Source organism: Anastrepha ludens, chromosome 2 (assembly GCF_028408465.1).
Source record: "Anastrepha ludens isolate Willacy chromosome 2, idAnaLude1.1, whole genome shotgun sequence".
In the NCBI taxonomy this organism is placed as follows: Eukaryota; Metazoa; Arthropoda; class Insecta; order Diptera; family Tephritidae; genus Anastrepha; species Anastrepha ludens.
In genome coordinates, this window is record NC_071498.1 from 63,884,120 (window position 1) to 63,904,286 (window position 20,167).

General features: G+C 36.0%; 1 protein-coding gene across 1 annotated transcript; it reads left to right on the forward strand.

Moving 5' to 3' along the window:
• Positions 1-6,864: 6,864 nt before the first annotated feature.
• On the forward strand, positions 6,865-10,687 carry LOC128871633 (uncharacterized). The gene is made up of 4 exons (XM_054113532.1): positions 6,865-7,129; positions 7,189-7,241; positions 9,569-9,751; positions 9,823-10,687. Exons 1-4 carry the CDS (start codon positions 7,096-7,098, stop codon positions 10,288-10,290), a joined length of 738 nt encoding a protein of 245 aa, XP_053969507.1. The 5' UTR covers positions 6,865-7,095; the 3' UTR covers positions 10,291-10,687.
• The last annotated feature ends 9,480 nt before the right edge of the window (positions 10,688-20,167 follow it).

The following is a 20,167-nucleotide window of genomic DNA, read 5'->3' on the forward strand; positions in this document are numbered from 1 at the left end:
TTTCATCATAAAGCAGCGCCAGACAGCAACCTCTTTCACGAAGCCTCGAAAGCACCGAGAGCCTACTAGGTGGTAGGTTCTATCATATTCGCCGTATTATTCAGATGTGGTAACAAGCGATTCTCAGCTATTCAAGTATTCGTAAAATTTGTTTCATGTTATAAAAGTGACCTCAGAAGAGGCTTGTGAAAATGAGCTGGTCAAGTTTTTTAACAATAGGGAGATGAAAATCTTCAAACGCGGAGTTATGAAATTTACCTTAAATATGGATAAAAATTATTGAATGCAAAATCGGGTAATCCTCACTATCTTAAGTTCACCGTTGATGCATGTGTAGGTTAAGGTGGGCCAATTTTTTCCCTACATTTTCTGAAAGATTCGAATTCTACACAAAATGAAAGAAAAAAGCGTAATAACCAAACAAAAAATATTTTATGATGTGCAAAAAAATCAAAATTGTATCTACCGACAGTGTCGAATTAGACTAAAATCTGTGTCTATTTTACATAGTGAAGTCCAAAATAAACAAGACTAGCGTCATAAAAATTTGATGGCTCCATCTTTTTAATGAGTTAGTGCGTTGGAAGTTACATTCCTAGCTGACTTCCAGTGAAAGCTTGGTAACATTCGGTTTAGTAGAACATTCGGGTAAAATGTCATCGGTACAAAAATTAGTTCGAACAAAGAGCTAATATCAAATTTTGTTCAGGATGCGCATTTACTTAGGTTTAGGTTAGGTTTGGCAGCCGCATCGCACATAGAGACAGCGATGCCATTTATACCACGAAAGAGGTCCGTTGGGATTTTCTTTACGGCACTTTAAAAAATACAGAAATATGTCCCAAAATAAATTTGTATGCTGAATTTTAATACTCAGAATATTTATTTTACTCTTCACAGAATTTTGAAAATACAGAAAATTGAGCTGCTTAGAATTCGTTTTTAATTTATTTTCCGAAATTTTTACCCAAAAGAATATTGCGCTGCAGAATTTACGACCGCTCCCGCCGAAAAATCGTACAGATGCCGTATAAAATTATCGGATGATCAATGGAATAAAAGCATTGAAGTTGCTGGAGATACAATATATTGAATAAAAAAACTTTAATTTCATATAAAATTTTACATGCTTTTATTTGTGCATTTTTACTTTTCAACCAACCTGTACTAATGTACGTGCGTTCATAAACACATAGGCAAGTGTGTACTTACGCCAAGCAAAGAGATGTCACGCTCACACTATTGCCAATATTTCATCCAATTTAAACTAAACGCTTCAATTTAATGAAATTACTCGCATATCAGCCGCTGCGAAACATAGAGATGCTCCAACTGTTGGTGAATTTAATATTCATCTGTATGTATGCATACATACATATGTAGATAGAAATGTGCTCTCCAAATAGTTCTTATGATTATTGTTTGCACGCCCGGGTATTTTTATACTATTTGGGGGTGGCGCTACACTCGTAATTGAAGGTTCAATTAGTTCAATGAGAAGGAATGAGTGTTAACTGTGGCCGGTAGATGGTAGTCGGCTGAAGTTATACTCTCATGAGCTAAGTGAGAGAGAATATTTACATAGTTTAAACAAGTCTAGGCACAAAATCATGGCTGAGGTAACTCATTAATGCTTAGTAAAAAAGTTAATAGTGAGGGCATAGGGAAAACTGATTTATTTAATTAAAATTTTATCAATAGCTGCTAATACTAAAGCTTAAATAAATAAACTCAAAAAGTGTATCTTAAAATTAAGTTTTGACTTACAAGTCTCGCATGAGTTAGAGAATATATCTACATTTTTACAAAATTGGTTAGACTGCCTCATGCAACGTGTAAGCGGTTCATTGCGGTTCAAATTGATTTGTGATAAGGTAAATGGAACATATTGCGGAGTCTAAGGTTAAGAGTAGAACAATTAAAAAGTATTAGCTCCAGTAAGAAGTGGCATTTGATATGAATCGTGGCTATGCCCCTAATAAACATTATCGATGAAATTTTTCTTCACCATTTCAAAATTTGGTAATGATATCGAAATGCATCTACTTTTATATGCAGGCAAACTACAATTCCAACGAAGGAGATGAATGGCAAATCTAGTGAAACGTTTCTGAGCCATTTCAATTCTTAAAGATGAACCCATATAGAATGGATCCCAGAACATGCTGCAATATTCGAGGTTTGACCTAACAAGAGAAAAATACAACTCCTTTAAATTCCTTTATTACAAAGCCGAGCACAGATGTAGACTTAGCAATCACAAAGTCTACATTTGCATAAGTTTTTGTGGGGGTGGTAGTGCCCAACTTGTAATCGAAATCAATCGTTACTTTGCGTATACTGAAGGACAAGTACTGACATTTACCAGGATTAAGAGACAAGGAGTTATCATCACACCAAGCTTCCAATCTTGTTAAGTTCTATAAATTTTCAGGGCATCTGAATACATCAGACAACGCGATGCCAAAACGTCTGGAAGATTAAGAGTAATATTGGCCCGAGATGGCTGCCTAGAGCTATAATGAGATAACTTTGGTGACATCAGATTTTATATTGTTTATGCGAACGAATTAAGTTCTCTCAGTGATAAAGACGCAAACGACTTATGAAAGGAAATTAGGGTGAAGACCAATTGAACACAGCTTTTTAAGTAAGATACTATGGCTGACTCTATCGAAAGGTTTCGAAAAGTCGGTGAATATGAAATCGCATTGTTGACCAACCATTGTTGTTGTTTAAGACAAAATTCGCGACTAAATCTAAACACGTAACAGTAGATCTATCCTTTACAAAGCCATGCTTATAAGGCGATATGAGGTCTGAAATTAGGAAGACAATCAAATCATGAACCTTTTTGACGTGATAACGTCTTATAATTCGATTTAACAGGCTGCACGCACGAAAAAATGTGTCGTTACCTTGCTCATTAGTGTTACCTTGCTCATATTAGTGTTACCTTGCTCATTAGTGTTACCTTGCTCTTTAGTGTTACCTTGCTCATTAGTGTTACCTTGCTCATATTAGTGTTACCTTGCTCATATGTAGTTACCTTGCTCATTGCATTGAATGAACTGCAAGCGAAAGCACGGAACGAACGACAAAGCAAACAAAGCAAACGAACGGCAACGTTCGACATCTTGCTCTCTCCTACTTAAGTGAGCGTATATATGTATGTATATGCGCATATGTACATATATAAATTCACGTATTTGTATTTGCATATGCCTTCTTATTGATTATTATTAAATTGATTCACTTGAAGAATTTAAAATAAAACCAAGTTTGTTAATAATACCTTTTGTTTTAATGTTATTATTATTAATTTTTTTATTATATATGAAGGAAAAAATGTATGGTAATATAATATTTACCATATACCTTATAAGATATGTTGTCTATACTAATATTATAAAGAGGAAAACTTTGTTTGTTTGTAATGAAGAGGCTCAAAAACTACTGGACCGATTTTAAAAATTCTTTCACCATTCGAAAGCTACATCCTCCACGAGTAACATGGATTATATTTCATTTTGGAAATAGGGCTCGAGATATAGGTCAAAACGTGGACCCGGGTAACCTTCGGATGTGTATGTACAATATGGGTATCAAATGGAAGCTGTTGGTGAATGCTTTAGTCCAGAGTATTTTTCATGCCGCTCCGTGACTAGGGTCTCGAGATAGAGACCAAAACGTGGACCCTAGAATGTGTTTGTACAATATGGATGTCAAATTGAAGCTGTTGGTGAATGCTTTAGTACAGAGTATTTTTCATGCCGCTCCGTGACTGGGGTCTCGAGATATAGGTCAAAACGTGGACCCGGGTAACCTTTGGTTGTGTGTGTACGATATGGGTATCAAATGAAAGCTGTTGATAAGTGCTTTAATACGGGGTAATTTGTTATGTTATGTTATGTTATGTTATGTTATGTTATGTTATGTTATGTTATGTTATGTTATGTTATGTTATGTTATGTTATGTTATGTTATGTTATGTTATGTTATGTTATGTTATGTTATGTTATGTTATGTTATGTTATGTTGTGTTATGTTGTGTTATGTTATGTTATGTTATGTTATGTTATGTTGTGTTATGTTGTGTTATGTTATGTTAATGTTACCTCATTCTCTATATCCATACAAAATATCCATCAAACAAATAAAATTAAAATTTTCTTTTGAAAAATGCAACCATTCAATCAGTATTTTCTTATGACGTTATCACGTTAAACTATCGTCAGTAAACCGACTTTACAGACAACCTCTTTTTTTTAAAGAGTTTAGGTATACTAGAGAGTTTGCAGATGGGGCGGTAATTTTCGACATCCGATTTGCTTCCAGACTTATGTTTCGGTATAATAAAAGATTTTTTCCAATCATGCTAAAGCTAGTGATTTATTAAAGAGAATTATAACACAGTTTTTTAATAATATAGGAGAGAAGTCATCTTCTCCAGGAGTTGGGTCATTTGTCAAGGCCGAAAAGCTGTCGAGTAAATCATTAAATGAGAGCTGGACATCTTTAAATGTATAGAAGTATTTTCTATTCCAGTATCAGATTGACAAACAAAAATATTTTATCCGGAATTCCGGTGGTTTTCCTTTTACCGTTAATAAACTGCTAAAAAGATTTACTATTTTCCCTGATACCATTTTCTGCTTTATAAATCTAGATCTGATATAAAAATTTATTCAGAACATCGAATTCTTTTTGCAACCCATTTAGCCATATCCCATGTTGATAAGGAGTGGAACACTGAACACTTGATAAGGCATCCATTTATAGTTTTGTTCGCTGAGCAGCAAAAGTGGACTGAACACTATTGTAAAATAAACCTAATAAGTATTAAAATGGTCCTCTATGTATGTAATGTTGCCTTACGCCATTCGTACAAAAAAGGTCGATACCAATATAAAGGCGCATTGTAGCCCATCTCCAAGTCGTGTTCTGTCATTCAATTTATCTGCGAAGATATTTAATATTTACAGTTGTCTCCCCCTGTTCACTCCACCTTAGCGCAAACTATTAATACAGTAGACGCACGGTTATACGAACGCTCGACGTAGCAAGCTATGAACAACAAAATTCACACTCAACTTTGACTATGTGAAAAGTTGGGTTTTATGTGAATTTAATTGGGTGCTGCTATTTTCAAATGCTACTGCATAGTTCTAAGTATAAGGTGGCATAAAATTAATCATGGGTTGGTGCGTAACTACCATTCGAAGTACGTTGTTACGAATCTCCAAAATGAAAAAAAAAAAACGTTTTTTCTAATAGCGGTTGTTCCTCGGCAGGCATGGCGAATTTTTGCTATGAAAGAGATCCTCATAAAAAATATCTGCCGTTTGGAGTCGGCTAAAAACTGTAGGTCCCTCCATTTGCGGAACACCATCAAGACGCACATCACAAATAGGAGGAGAAGCTCCGCCAAACACCTAACAAAGTGTACGCGTCTATTATTTATTTATTTTTAATCGTCTGAATGGGTCGACAATTCAAAGGTTGATGAAAAAATTTCAAGAAATTGGTTCTATCAAGGATAGAAAAAGGACTAGAAGAATCAAAACTGGACATTTGTTGTGAATATTGCTGCTGTAGTACAAAGTGTTGCTGAACAACCTTCAACATTGATATCTCGACGAATTAGGCATTTATGAAGCGACTGTTTGGCGGGTTTTACCTGTGGACGTGTTCATGGCGGACATTTAAGTGATGTAATTCTTCAGCCGGATTTTGCATAAAAATAGTGAAAGCTGAAGGAATATCAATTTTTACATGATTTATTTTAAAACAACATCTGACCATTTATAAAGAAATAGTTTAATTTTTATTGTTTTTTTTTAATTAAAAACAATTTTTTTTAATCTATCATTATTCCCAAGTATTTGATTATGGGAATGGTCGATGTGTTGAAGTCTCCGATTCTAAAAGAGACTTTTTGTAGCTTTTTTCGGCTGGAAGCAGTCCTTATAGCTTTTTTAATTTTTTATTTTATTTTTAAATTTTTATTTTTATTTTTTGTTTTGTTTTTAAAGCTTAAATAATGATAAAATTGTTAAATAAACAAAAAAAAAAACGCAGCGCGTGCATCAGAGGCTTTCGGCTGGGAATAGTTTTAGTGATCGCCTCTTGTTCGAATTAGTTTCCCTAATCGGGCGACTATTGTATTCCATTATATTACTTACCACCCCACACCAGATCAATAGACTCTCACTTTTATCACAAGTATGTATGTATGTATGTATGTATTGTAGATACATATATACATACGCGCATATGTACAGACGGCCAGGCGATGTCCGTCAATTGCTTCATTAAGAAAACACTGAGCATTTATACTCGCAAACACACATACATATGTACATACATGCATGGCATAGAGTACTCCCCTACAGGGAAAACCTGATGTCACCTTTACTGAGCAAACAAATTTTATATTCTGTTTTCACTCAATTATTTATATTTTTCATTACGGTTGGTTTATTTTAAGTTAATCACTAACTTTAGTAAAGGGAGTAGGGAATTCAATTCTGGCTTACAAGCATCTATTCTAAAAACAGTCTAAATTATGTATTATGATGAGAGACATTCTGGAAAACATAATAGGAAACCCAAACTGAGGCATTCACTTCAAATTCGCTAGCTGAAAAAAAGAAGTTGTAAATTGCACTAGTAGAGTCTCTGCAGGGTCGGAGTAGCGTATTGGCAGTTAAAATTTTCGAGCGTTATCGAGAGTGTCTTAATTTGTTTGTTGTTATTTAACATCCTACACCGCATATACTATAGCATAGACCCGAGTAGAGGATGAGAGGTGTTGATGTTGTTGCTAGTGGTCACGCTTTGTATCAGTTAGCTGCTTTCCGCTCAGTAGCCGTGATTCGGTCGGCACGTTATCAGACCAATTGAATCGATATTCAAAGTTCATGCCATATATTTGTTCAGTTGAATTTTGGCATCGCTGACGCCTTCATTTCCTAGTTTTTGTACGTGCAAAGCGCATCAATTGTTTACAAAAGTTTAGAAATATACAGAATTATCGTGTACGTTTCTACTGTTTTATTATAATTTTCAAATATACCTCTTTTGAAATATAAAATGAGTGAGCAACTTTCAAACATTATTTGTAAAGGCAAGTTTTGTGGACCTGTAATTAAAAAATAACATTTAAGTGAAATTTAATATTTGTAGGGGAATTGGAAATTGTCAAAATCACTGAGAACCTGTACGATGAAGCTGTTAAGGTGAGTGGGCAAAAACAATTATTAATATTCACTAAGCCTTAATTCCATAGCATATTTTGGTTATATATTAAGAGGTTAGGTCACTGTGGCGGGGGAAGAAATTAGTTTATTTTGGGAATTTTTTCAGTAGGACTTATTTCATTGTCATCAAAATTCAGGGAAATGTCCCTTATTGCAGGTACATATATACACTAACTGTATATACGCTAACTGTATACTTTATTACCATGGTTTTTTTTTTTTGTTTTTGTCAAAGTAATATAGTAATATACAATTTGGCAAATGAGTAAGCTGCTACAACAACAACAACATGTGTCAAAAGATGTCAAATGTGTCCACTTAAAAACTGTATAGCCTCGATTTTGATGAAATGTGGTGAGGATGCTGTACCATACAGTAGCATAAATTGTGAAGAAGTAGGGCAACAACTATTGAGCAGAATTAATTTCTTTTCGTGAAAATATTTTTTCTTTGAATTGTAAGTCAAATAATTGTTGGTCCAAGGGAAAATAAAAGAATTATTTTCTTAATTTTTTTCGTACCCTCCGGTAAAAAATAATAATTGAGCAATTTGTTTAAACAAGATTTCGAAATTTTAATTTTTTTTTTGGCCAATATTTTTTTAATTGCAAGTCTTTTCGTCTGAGAGTAAACAAAATAAATATTTTCTAAATGATTTTTTTGCACTTTTCGGTAAAAAATTATTTATTTATTTATTTATGTATTAAAAGAGTAACAATTATAAATAACTATTCCACTTAAAGAGCTAAAGCACTGGCTACTATGGCCTTCGGCTATTAGTATAATAAAAAATGACAGCGTGTCTTATAGCCTTAACTTACATCTAGATACTTAATCACAAATCTTATTTAAATTGCATACCGTTGTCTGTTTGAGGAGTTCCGATGGTTTGATGCTTGAGAAAAAGGATGTTCTGATATTTTGTAGGGAAGGACAAGTATCTATCAGATCAAGTGTAGTAAATTCGTTGGAGCCACAAAAAGGGCATGTAGGCTTCGGTGAACCGCTGAGCAGGTGGGCATGTGTCATGAGTGTGTGACCGATTCTCAGTCGAGTAAAGATTTTTGCTTGGTGACATAATGCAGATGGAGGGTAGATATTTTTTCCCTCAAAGGGGTTAAAGTTTTTATAAGGATGCTGATAAATGTTCCATTTAGTTGCTGCGTTATCTGCGGCAAGTTCTTTCGCTAGTATCTTTATGTCATAGCAAGTGATATAGTCAAATGTGTGAAGAGGTTCCTTATTCGCCTCTTTCGCTCTCTTGTCAGCTTTTTCGTTACCATTTATCCCAGAGTGCCCAGGAATCCTCATAATTTTGATTGCACCTGTGTGTATTGAAATTATATTGCGGATTTTTGTTATCATCGGGGTGTCATTTGTGGGGTTTAAGATAGCTTCGATTGAGGTGCAAATTAAGTGCTTGCTACATTTCTGGGAGGCAAAGATTACTGCTTCAAGTATCGCATCTGCTTCAGCTGTAAATATTGAAGTGAATCTTGGCAAAATTCCGGCATAGATGGTAACACCTTCTGCGTTTGTCACTGCAAACGATGTGCAGGTGTCGGTTTTTGATCCGTCGGTAAAAATGATCTCCCAATCTTTCTTTAATGGGGAAATGGTTTCGAGAAAAATCTGGTTGTATTCGTTTGTATTAGTGGAATCTTTTAAATGTTTGGATAGATTGTTCAATATCATCGAGTTGGGAACGACCCACGGTGGATGTATTGTAAAAAATTAAAATTAAATTAAATTTTACAAATTTTTTGTGCTGGGTTCAGTCGGGTTACGTGGGCCCATCAGCTGATTCTGCCAATTCGCTCTGTTATTGAGCATACCTTTTAAATTTGTTTCACCATGGACGAAAGCCAACCAGTTTATACTTACAAATTCGCTGATAGCCGGTTAATGGTCTGATATTCGCCACACCCTCTGAGTTCTCTTCACAATGGTAAGTGCTTCATTGCCAAAAGAACCAAATCAGTTGATTCCACGTCGTACACAGGAATAGGGTGTATCGCAGCCCATATTGATGTTGGCTATACCCTTATAAGGTAAAATTAGTTTAAGAACTGAAGGCCGGTGCTCATCTGAAGAGCCCAAGGTACTCTGAGTGGGCTTTGCCAAGGTTAAGTATGCCGCCACTCAGAACCCCTATACACAATTTTTTAGTGCTTGCTGGGAATCATATTATTTTAAACCAATTACTCAACCTGAACCTTTGCGTTAGTAAAAGATCTTCTCACATTGCGTACAATCAAAGAGAACAAATAATAACATAACTTGAATAAATTCCATTCTCTTCACAGCTATTCACCGAAAATTTCATCCAAAAAGAAAATATCTCTTTAGCTACCAGATTATTGAATTCGCCTCAAGCAGTTAAAGAGTTACAGTGCATGTGCAGAGCGATGCTTCAGGAGAACACTTCGTTCGCTACGCGCAACATCAGCAACGGGGAGTTAGCAGCCATCGCCGTCACTCACCTAATGGTACATACATACATATGCGGGTTTTAATGGACATTTCATATCCAAATCTATCTACCTATTATCTCTTACAGTCTTCGCTACCAGAGAACGCAACACTAGGCGATGTAATGAATAGTATGCAATCACCGGAAATGAAATGTATCAGTGAATTTCTGCAAGCCGTCGAAACCAGCGCTGATGTCTATAAAGCGTTTCAAATCGACTGTGTCCTGGAGATTGTCTTCCTCTCAACCAGCGCCAATTACCTAAAACGTGGTCTGGCGAGCACTTTATCTGAGTACTCCATTAATTATGCGCGTCATTTACTACAGGGAACGGTGCCAGAGGTGGACCTACCAGCGCCGCAAGTGCGCGCACTTAAACCTCGGGCAGTCTGTTCGGTGTTCACATCACTTTACACGCAACGCATTGGTCGCAAGTTGAACTTTGAGATCTTAAAAAAATTGTCTTTCACGGAATTTTCATTTCGGGGGCAGACATTTGCTGAACGCATAGATCCCATACATGAATTTGTAACATTTGAGGCATTGCGGTTATAAGTGAATGAGGAATGTGAAAGGGGAGTAGAGAGTGGTTGAAAATACATGCATAAGTTGATAAATGTATAGAATTGCTAAAACGTGGTTACAAATAATTTAGTTTCAGGGCTTCATGGGCTCGAAAATATTTTTGCCAGGCAAACACGAAAAAAAATTTTTTTTGAACGGTCGCACGTAGGGGTTGCTTTTTACATTTGTCGTTATATCCGAGGACGTTGTGAGTAATTCAGAGGCATTGAATACACTAAACAAAATTTTATCTCCTATTTTATTTCGGCCTTGGACTGCCCCATGGTTTAAAACCCCAACAATTATAACCCTACGTTTGTTGTACATAAGACCCGAATTGATGTAAATTTCACCAAAAATAAAACGCAAATGTATTCTGTATCGGAAATTTTACTGGGATAATTTTAACTTTCAGTTCCGAGCGAGATTTCAGACGTTTCAGGCGTTCTACTATCGGCTGACCTCTTCAACTTGCTCATGAAAAGGGGGGCACTGCGGAAAGGAGTTCATCGAAATGCCACTATATTCGCCAAAAGTGTCCATCTCCTTGAATATGTTGACATCGCAAGGCACTGCAAGCGAGATGTTACCGCAGCATTTTCCGCTGTCGAAAGAGGGCCAACTAGAGTGGGTCTGGCGAGTAACGAGGCCAAGATGAAGTATATGCTGTCCCCTAAAAAAGATGCACCCCGTTTTGGATCCAGCATTTCAGTGGACAACTATACCTTTGAAATTATCAAGGAATTTAAATATCTTGGCTCCGCCATTCCAACAACAAACGATGTCACCCTGGCGGTAAACCGACGATTCTCGCTTGCTAATAGATGCTACTATGGTTTCAGTAAGCAAATGTGTAGCAGAGACCTCTCTCGCCCGACAAAACTAGCAATCTACAAGACGCTAATCTTATCTATGCTCCTCTATGGCGCTAAAGCATGGGTTGTGTCGCAGACTGACGCAACCGTTCTTGGGGTACTCGAGAGCGAGATACTGCGGTAAATCTTCGGCCTTCTTAGTGTTGGCGATAACTACTTCCGCCGAATGAAGCACCAGCTGTATGAGCTCTACGACGACCTAATATTTAGCGCTTGCGCTGGCTGAGCCACGTCGAGCGTGTGGATGCAGAAGCTTTAGCAAAGAAGGTGTTCAGATGGCAAGTTAGAGGTTAACGACGTAAGGGAACACCATGCCTCCGGTGGAAGGACCAAGTTGAAGGAACAAATTGGAGAAGGGCGCGCAACAGAGACGCATGGCGAGCCTTGTTGTAGGCGGTCTTAATCCGGTAATGGGTTGTGATCTTTGATCAGGACATATAAGTAAGTAAGCAAGTAATTTTTTCTAAATTGTGAAAGAGATTTACAATATCGAGCTCTGGAGCAACAAATGTATTGGGTTGGGGAATAAGTTCATAGCGATTTTATATTTTTTATTTATTTTACAACGATTCGTTTGCTATTTGGCAAAGGATAAGTATTCATTCGATTGCACTCTTTCTGCTCGACAAAACTATGTTAATTTTATTTTTGAGTTATTTAATTCTTTTTAGTTTTAAGGCTTAGAAATGGAGTACGCAGGAGGCAAAAATCAACATTTTCGACAACTGCTCTTCTTTGCTTTCTTCGAGGGCGAAAAGCTGCCGAAGCACCCCGAGACATGTGTGACGTGTATGGAGAAGGTGTCATAGGCGAGTCTACAGCACGGGAATTGTTTGCAAAGTTCAAAAATGGCGACTTTGACGTCGATGACACATACCGCTCGCAAGGCCTTCTGAATTCAATGAAGAACGTCTCAAATCACTTTTGAAGGAGAATGGTCGCCAAAACTATCGTGAATTGGCGGAAAAAATGAACTGCCATCATAAAATGATTCACAATAACCTTCATGTAATGGGATTTACCGAAAAATTGGGAGCTTGTGTGCCCCGCGAGAGGTCGAGAGATGGGAAGAGGTTGTAATCAACAATGGAGAATATATAATTGATTAACTTATTGATATAATTATTGGTTTTTGTTCAAATAAATGTCTTCGGTAAAAACGCTACGAACTTATTCCCCAACCTAACACATACCTGATGGGGCGCCAATGCAAAAGATATGATTTATGAGGTAAACAAAAACCTAGATCGTCACGTATTAAACAGAACATATAATTTAAATTTGTTCCAATGCCTTGTTGTCCTCACTATACCAGCCTTTTTTGAGAGTAACGATCGTTTTTGCAAAAGTTAAAGCATCGCTTTTAGAAAAATGCCTTTTTCTTCATCTTTTCTTCCGCAATTATCGCTCGTTTCAGCAAATCTGAATATTTCATTTGAAGGTCATTATTTTCTTTTTCTAATTCCTCTACTCGTTTATTCAACTTAACCGCGTTGCGATGATAATAACGAGCAGACTGACCAAACTTGCATTCAAGAAAATTTTCTCTCCCTACTAAAATTCCATTGGCTTACATATACACATAGAAATCACAAATTTTGTACACTTATGAGAAATTAAATTGGCAAATCCACTATGTAAACAAACAAATACAAAAAAGCACCTGCATCATCTAATGTTAACAAAAATGTTTACTTATCGCTCTCTCCTTTTCGATTCTCTGCTGCCGCCATATTGTTTTCCATCTCTTACTGTTAAATTGTGATGAACAGTTAACAAAAATTATTGAGGTGTATTTGCCAAATAGGTTATGATCCTCTCCAAAATGAGGAGCGGGTCCGGTCTGAATATAGAAAATAAAATTTTACATATGCACTTTAGTGAAAATCTCATTGAAATTAGCTATTTATTTTAAACTTTTTTAATTTTTTTTTATATTTTTATTTTTTTTTAATTTTTTTAAAGCTTAAATAACAATAGAATTGTTAAATAAACAAAAAGATAACGCAGCGCTAGCAATGGAAGCTTTCAGGTGGTACTGAAAATATATTCAGGGTAATATAATAACGAGATTATTTAAATATTATATTATATTTGTATCCCAGGACTGAGCGTGAAAATGTCGTAAAAACATCTTATTTCTCGTCTTCTCCACGGAACCTTAGTTCTTTTCTCTAGATGTATTTTACTTTTTATTTCCACTGTGGATAATGTGCAACTTTTAATCATGGCGTTGCAAACCTTGCTCAGCATTTGCATGTCCTTAAGGTACACAAAAAGGCAAATTTATACTCGTAACATCAAAAAGTGTCTGAAGTGCCTGGTTAGTTGAAGTTTAGGAGACGCCACCTACTACTTTTCAATCAAACTTTTCTTACCTGTTGGAAATTATTCTGTTAAAGCTAATAGCACCAACCGAGATGAGAGCACGGTGATCTGTGTTGTCCAGAAAATATTTTAACATGCAAAAGTATCACTGAATTTCCGCTCATCATTGGCATGCCTCTCTCACACGGAGACTACCTGATGTACGGTAAGGCAGAAAATTTGAAATAAGAGCATAATTTCGCGCCTTTGAAAATCTTAATAAATTATTCTGTCTTGCTGAGTAAATTCATTTTAACCGCATTACTCTATACTACTCCCATAAATTCAGCGGCAGATGTTCAAATTCAGCTCCACTTTATGCTTAAGGGGTTACATGGGTTTCGTGGGTTCAAAAAATCTATTTGTTTTGGCTTATTAATTTCTACAACATCTCAAGAATATTATCTTAAATTTTCAAGCCGATCCGAATATTAAAGGGCCCGCCATCTATCGTTACGGATTTGAACTAGGTATTATTTGAAGAATGGTAACACTTAGCTGTCATCTGATTTGACAAAAAATTTGTTTTATTCTTCCGCTGAACGAAAAAGGTTGTGTATACGCTCAAAGAACGCTGGGAAATATTGCGACATTACTTTGAAAATCATGGTAATGTTGCAGGATGTGTACGAAAATTACGTACGGCAATGGGAAGAAGAAAAGCACCGAATGAAGCGTATGTGTGTTACTTTGCGAAAAAAGTAAGAGAAACTGGGTTGCTTATTGACAAACCAATGCGTGACCGACCAAAAACCGTGCGTACACCCGAAAATATTGCTGCTGTGGCCGAGAGTGTTCATGAATCACCAGGAACATCAGTTCACCGTCGTTCTCAACAATTGGACATTTCGGAGACATCATTGAGACGAATTTTGCGACTTGGTATGACGCCATATGGCAGCCATATGAATGAAGTTGTGTTCCATCATTAACCGGAAGGATTGTACTTCAAAAGAAAAAAAAAGAGTTTGGAAAAATATTGAGTAGTTTCTTTTTTATAGCATTTTTAGTTCCGTAAAGTTATAAGGCGGACCCTGTAGTTTAGGAGATACAGCCTTTGGAAGGTGTGCGCTCCAAGCCACTTTTGTTTTTAATTTAAACGCGTTTTTCTCGGAACCGTGTTTTCAAAGTCGGTTGTCGAATGTTCTCGAAAACTACTCAACCGATCTTGATGAAATTTTACACAGGTGTTCGAGATATAATTTACTCGTGCTTGAACGAAGGGTTTTTTTTTTCAATTACAACTATTTAAAAAAAAACAAAATGTCAAGCAAATTTAACCGAAATTTTCATTTTTTTGCAAAAATGTATGCCAAAATTCCAATTTTTACTTTTTTTTCTTTCCTTCGTTTAAGCACGAGTTTATGGTCTTAACTAAAGCACTTATTTTTGTTTTTTCATTTTTGATGATCCTGTCAGTAGTTATGCTGACAACGCGGACGCACCTTTTTTTCGAGGGGTCACCGGGAATTACGTCACAATGGAGGAGTTTTAAATTCTTTTTTTTTTTCCACGTTTCAGAAATTATTCTTTAAATATGTATCTACATATATGACAGAAAAGGGTTTGATTTAAATAAATATTTTTTTACATAGGAAATATTGAAAATAATCCTTTTTTAACTCGTCGAAACCCATATAACCCCTAAAGACGATTTACAAGTACAGAGAGCTGTGGAAATCCTCTCACAACGCTGAGCCTTACATCTCTTGCAGTGCAGCTTCTTACACAGAATAACACTCATCTTTGTTAGTATGTAGGTATGCCTGTATATGTATGTAAACTAGCTTTCAATAACTAAATCAAATCTGTTAATTTCTAATTTTTTCACGCCCAATTGAACAACTTCTCCGTTGTATGTTTCATGAAAAAAAAACTCAGAAGTGGATTTACCTTATGTATTTTAAATTTTGAATTGTTTGAATTGTGAAAAAACTTGTTAACACTTAATCTCTTCTTTTGATTTAGTTTTTGTGTTCGCCGGCGAAATTTCCGCAAATTGCGTTCGGAATGACAAAAACGATTAAAGCAATAACGTTTCACCACAGTACACTTGCATTAAATACTATTACGTACATATGTATGCGCACACAGTCACTCAATACACTGATCGAATGTTAGTGAAAAGAAAATAATAATACTCGTACAAACTTTCTAATTTCTGATCATTGTAACAAAACAGCTAAAGGATTTTTTAGTGTGAAATTTCACCTTGACAAGAAATTGGTGAAAAAATTCGAGCTGTTGGGAAAAGTTAGTGACGTGAAGAATAAAACCCGTGCACGTCGCTCAAGAACAGTCGAAAATATTGCTGTTGTAGCCGAAAGAGTTGAAGAAAACTCAGGCTTGTCCATTCCTCGTCGTTCTTTGGAATTAGGCATTCCACAAGCGTCATTACACCGTATTTTGCCTAAAGAGTTGGGTCTTAAGGCGTATAAAGTCCAGTTAACATAAAAACTCAAGCCGGCCGATCAACAACAACGTCGTGTCTTTGCTGATTGGGTCGTTGAAATGCATGAAAATTATCCGGAATTCCAATGAAAAATCATCTTGAGTGATGAGGCCCATTTTCACCTCAGTGGCAAGCAAAATTGTCGGATCTGGGACTCAGAAAATCCAAGAGTTATTGTGTAGATGTTTAGCTTCGCCTTCTGTGTAGATGTTTAGCTTCGATTGGTAAACGGTAAACCGTTGTAGGTACATTTGAATATAAATGTCTACAAAATTTAGTCAAATAGAACTTGCGTTACAATTTTTACTAAGTACATAAATTCTTTCGTAGACGCTGATTGGATTAACAAAGTGGACCGAGATCTTTGGTATCAAAACGATATTTTGTTGCCACTTCAGAGTTGATTTTGTCCCAGCCATTAAAATTTTACATCAACCTAACTCTATAATTAACTGTGAGACAAAAGCATGTGGTATTTCATAGTTTGTATGTCCGATTCTGATCTTTGAAACTTCGTGCTAGCTTTTGGTGTTATCATTGTATATATATTTTTATATTCAACTTTTGAAATGCATGCCTTCGGTTCACTTTTACTAAGTATTTCTTCCAACTTGTTCAAATTTCGTATCCATTGTTGGTGATATTTCAAAACTACGCTTCGCTACCAAGGGTCTCAAGGTGTCAGAAGTGTTCTAAAAGTTGATATATGAAAACTACTGTAATCAATTGAATACTTTTTTCTTCGAACCACTCTTGGGTGGTTGGGCTTAAGTGATATGCTTTGGGTCTTTTCTTTAAAGTAGTTATCTCAATGGAAAGGTCCCAGCTATAGAACTACATACCAAAAACCCTTTCAGAGATTCCAATTTTTTTGTAATCAATTTTTTATTGCGTTCTGTTTTAAATTCATTTTTGATAAATAATAATATAGACTATTACACTGCCCTGCAAATTTCAATTTTTCTGATGCGAATAAGATGTGATCTAGTGTTCCCGAAGGGAATTTTCGCGCTGAGCACGAATCCGAGTTCAAAAATTTTCCATCACGTCAGGTTTTCAAAAAAAAAGGGGGTTGAAGCCCCTAAAAATAGCGTATTTGGCCATTTTTCAAAAATTGTGGAGCAGAACCCTGCCGTGCTACGATCTTCGTTATTGTCAGTAATTGAAGGTTGAACTTTGCTCTTTGAAATAAGCCCAAACCCAAATTGTTCGCATGCACCCTTAGAGTAGGGGGTGTACTTATGTCTACGGGGGTAGGGAAAAAAATGAACATAGGAAAATTTGAATTTGATTTTTTTTATTTCTTTTTAAATGGAATGTTTGACTTCAGATTTGTAATCAGCGACACTAAATACCTTAGGAACACTGCACTTTTCATTATATCTTATCTTGGGTGTAGATAAGTTCCTATGTTCATTTTTTTCAAAGTTCAGAGCCATATGTCCATATCAGTTTCAAGATAGCTGACTAAAGTGAGAGCATTCGTTCGAGTGAAACATGAGAATTTCGATGTAGTAACCAATATAGACTCCTGAGTTTTATTCCTAGAGCCTTCCGTTTGGTGAATATAATGGTTTTCCATGTAAGTTTGCCCTCAAAATGCATGCCGAGGTATTTGTGGCATTAGTTTGAGGGATTATATTATTGAGCTTAACTGGGGAAGTTTTTCGATTTAGCGTAAAAGTGACTTGGGAAGATTTGGTCTCGTTTTGGCTTAATGCGCCGGCACCTATTCAACCAATGAGTTATTTTATCAAGTCCTTTAAAGCCATATAAATGGAATGGAAAGTATGCGGATTTTTTCTAATTTTTGTATACAATTAGGGATTGAGATTTACATGTTTTTTTTAGTTAATGTGCTATACTTTTATATAAAAATAATGAAGATAAAAATAAAAGAATTAGAATAGTTAAACCTGGTAAAAAATAATTTGTTTTATTGTTTTGCCGCGTGGTGCACATTTTTTTTCTTCTTTTCCCCCTCAATGGTACTACTAAACATGAATTCAGAGCTCCAGACTAAGTAAGCCTTATTATTGTTAAAGAATGCAGGAGGTCGCTCTCGCTTATCCAACAACACAGCATCACACTTTCTTGAGTTCCCGGCCACTCTGGAGTGGACGGAAATGAAAGAGCGGATGAGTGTGCAGGGAAAATCTCTGAGCTTGATCTTTAGCGAGTGGTAGAGGACATCCTCTAAACGAGTTATACACTGTAATTGACCTGAGCGTAATTGCGGAAACCAATAGAAGGTGGTCTCTGACTCCTAACTGTCGAGCCTCCAAAGCGCTGTGGTGAAATCTGAATCATAAAAGGGCAAAATGTCTGCTTGGCACCCTAGCCAGTAGAATGGGTGCACCTCACAATGACTGCAGGAGCTGTGGAGATGAAGAAGAAATTGAGTCGGTCCAACACCTCTTCTGTGAATGTCCTGCACTTCAAAGAAACCGTGCTAAATATCTTGGCGATTATTTCTTTGAGGTCTTGGGAAATTTGCAAAATGTCTCACTGGATGGACAAGTTACCTTCTTAAAAAGATCTAAATTGTTTAAGCAACTTAGTTAGGGGAACGAAATCAAATGCAAGGCCACCGGTCGTCTTGCCTTAGACAAACAACCTAACTCACCTTACCTAACCTAGCCTAACCTTGCTTCGCAATGCACATATCTTGCCATCCAAACCTCGCCGTTTTGCGTCGTATTCACTGCTGCCCATAAGAACCTAGTTTGCTTATCTTCACCTCATCCAACCATATAATTGACTTCCAATCCTAAGTAAGTTCATTTTAATCGGTGTTTCTTCAAGAGAAGGTTTCAACTGTGGCTCAACTTGAATCGTGCAAAACTCAACAGTCGCTTGTTGTGCAGTGCAGACAAATTCGATCAATGCTTTGAGTGACTGTGTATACGTATGAATATAAATATGTATGCACATATATCACACATATATATGTTTATCACATACTATATATACATACATACACGCACACATTACTTGTATACCTTTATTGCTTGTTCAGTACTTCCCTTTGCACTCTTTCAGGCGTGCATTCAAGAGGATTTGCATTTAATACCCTGTCCCAATGGATTGCCAGCTCGAGCTCGACTGCTCGAGAGGAGGGAAGATTTGGTGTGTGTGATAAGCGTCAGGATTGTGATTTTTGATCCTTTTTTAATACCTCAATGTGGGCTTAAAAATATGCTCTGTCTCTAGATTTACCTTTTCCAATCAACCGAAAACAAAAAAAAAAAAATTGAATTTTTTTAAATTTTTAAATTAACATTGCAATAAACCTATATACACATATATGCGCACATGTGTGTATTGAGCTATGGATTTTTCTTTTCTTATTCAAGCAGCGTTTGTGAGGGGAGCCCGTGGGTAATGATATCGTTAAAGTGATCCTGTTTAGATAGTTGATCTTAAATAGGGATATGAATTGCATGCAATTGTTGAATAATAATGGCGAAAATGTTGAATAACTATTGCGGTTGAAGTTGACATTAAATGCAAATACATACCTGGTGGTTTTTAATAATATTTTTACTGCACAGGTAAGTCATATTTCAATATTTCAAATTGCAGCCCGTGCGCTAGTGCCAAGGTGTGCAGGAAAAATTGCAAACGCACGTGAAATCAAATCTTTCTATATAGCAATGCTTTTTAAAGGACTTTAAAGATACAAAGGACTTAATTTTTAATAAATATTTCTACGTATTACACTGTGCAACAGCATATTTAGGCTCGTAATAATTTCTAAGCAGGTTGAAAGACCAAGAGCTATGTATGTAATATATGTATATTGTAAAACCTCAAAATCGTTTTGCATTCTTTTTCCAAATTTCTATGCTATGGGCCATTTACATTATTTTGCCAAGTATCTGTATAAATAGATTTGGTGTGAGGATACCCCAAGCGAAATTTTATGGAAAATAATTTTCTAATATAGAATATTTGAACCCTTTAGCGATCCAAAAAATGTCATTTTAATTATTCCTCGTAAAATTTTGCTATACGCATCTTAACAACATTATTCTCTCCGATACGTTTTTTAACTTTTCTTCATTTATTCTAAAAACACTTTGGCAAAATATTGCCAATCGGGCGACCGTCATAGCCGAATGGGTTGGTGCGTGACAACTATTCGGAAACATTTTTTTTTTTCTAATAGCGT

Excerpts from the sequence above, each read along its gene's own strand:
- LOC128871633 (XM_054113532.1), top strand. The coding sequence starts at position 7,096 with ATGAGTGAGCAACTTTCAAACATTATTTGTAAAG. Across the intron at positions 7,130-7,188 it reads TTCAAACATTATTTGTAAAG|GGGAATTGGAAATTGTCAAA; the intron begins GCAAGTTTTGTG and ends TAATATTTGTAG. Across the intron at positions 9,752-9,822 it reads TCGCCGTCACTCACCTAATG|TCTTCGCTACCAGAGAACGC; the intron begins GTACATACATAC and ends TATCTCTTACAG.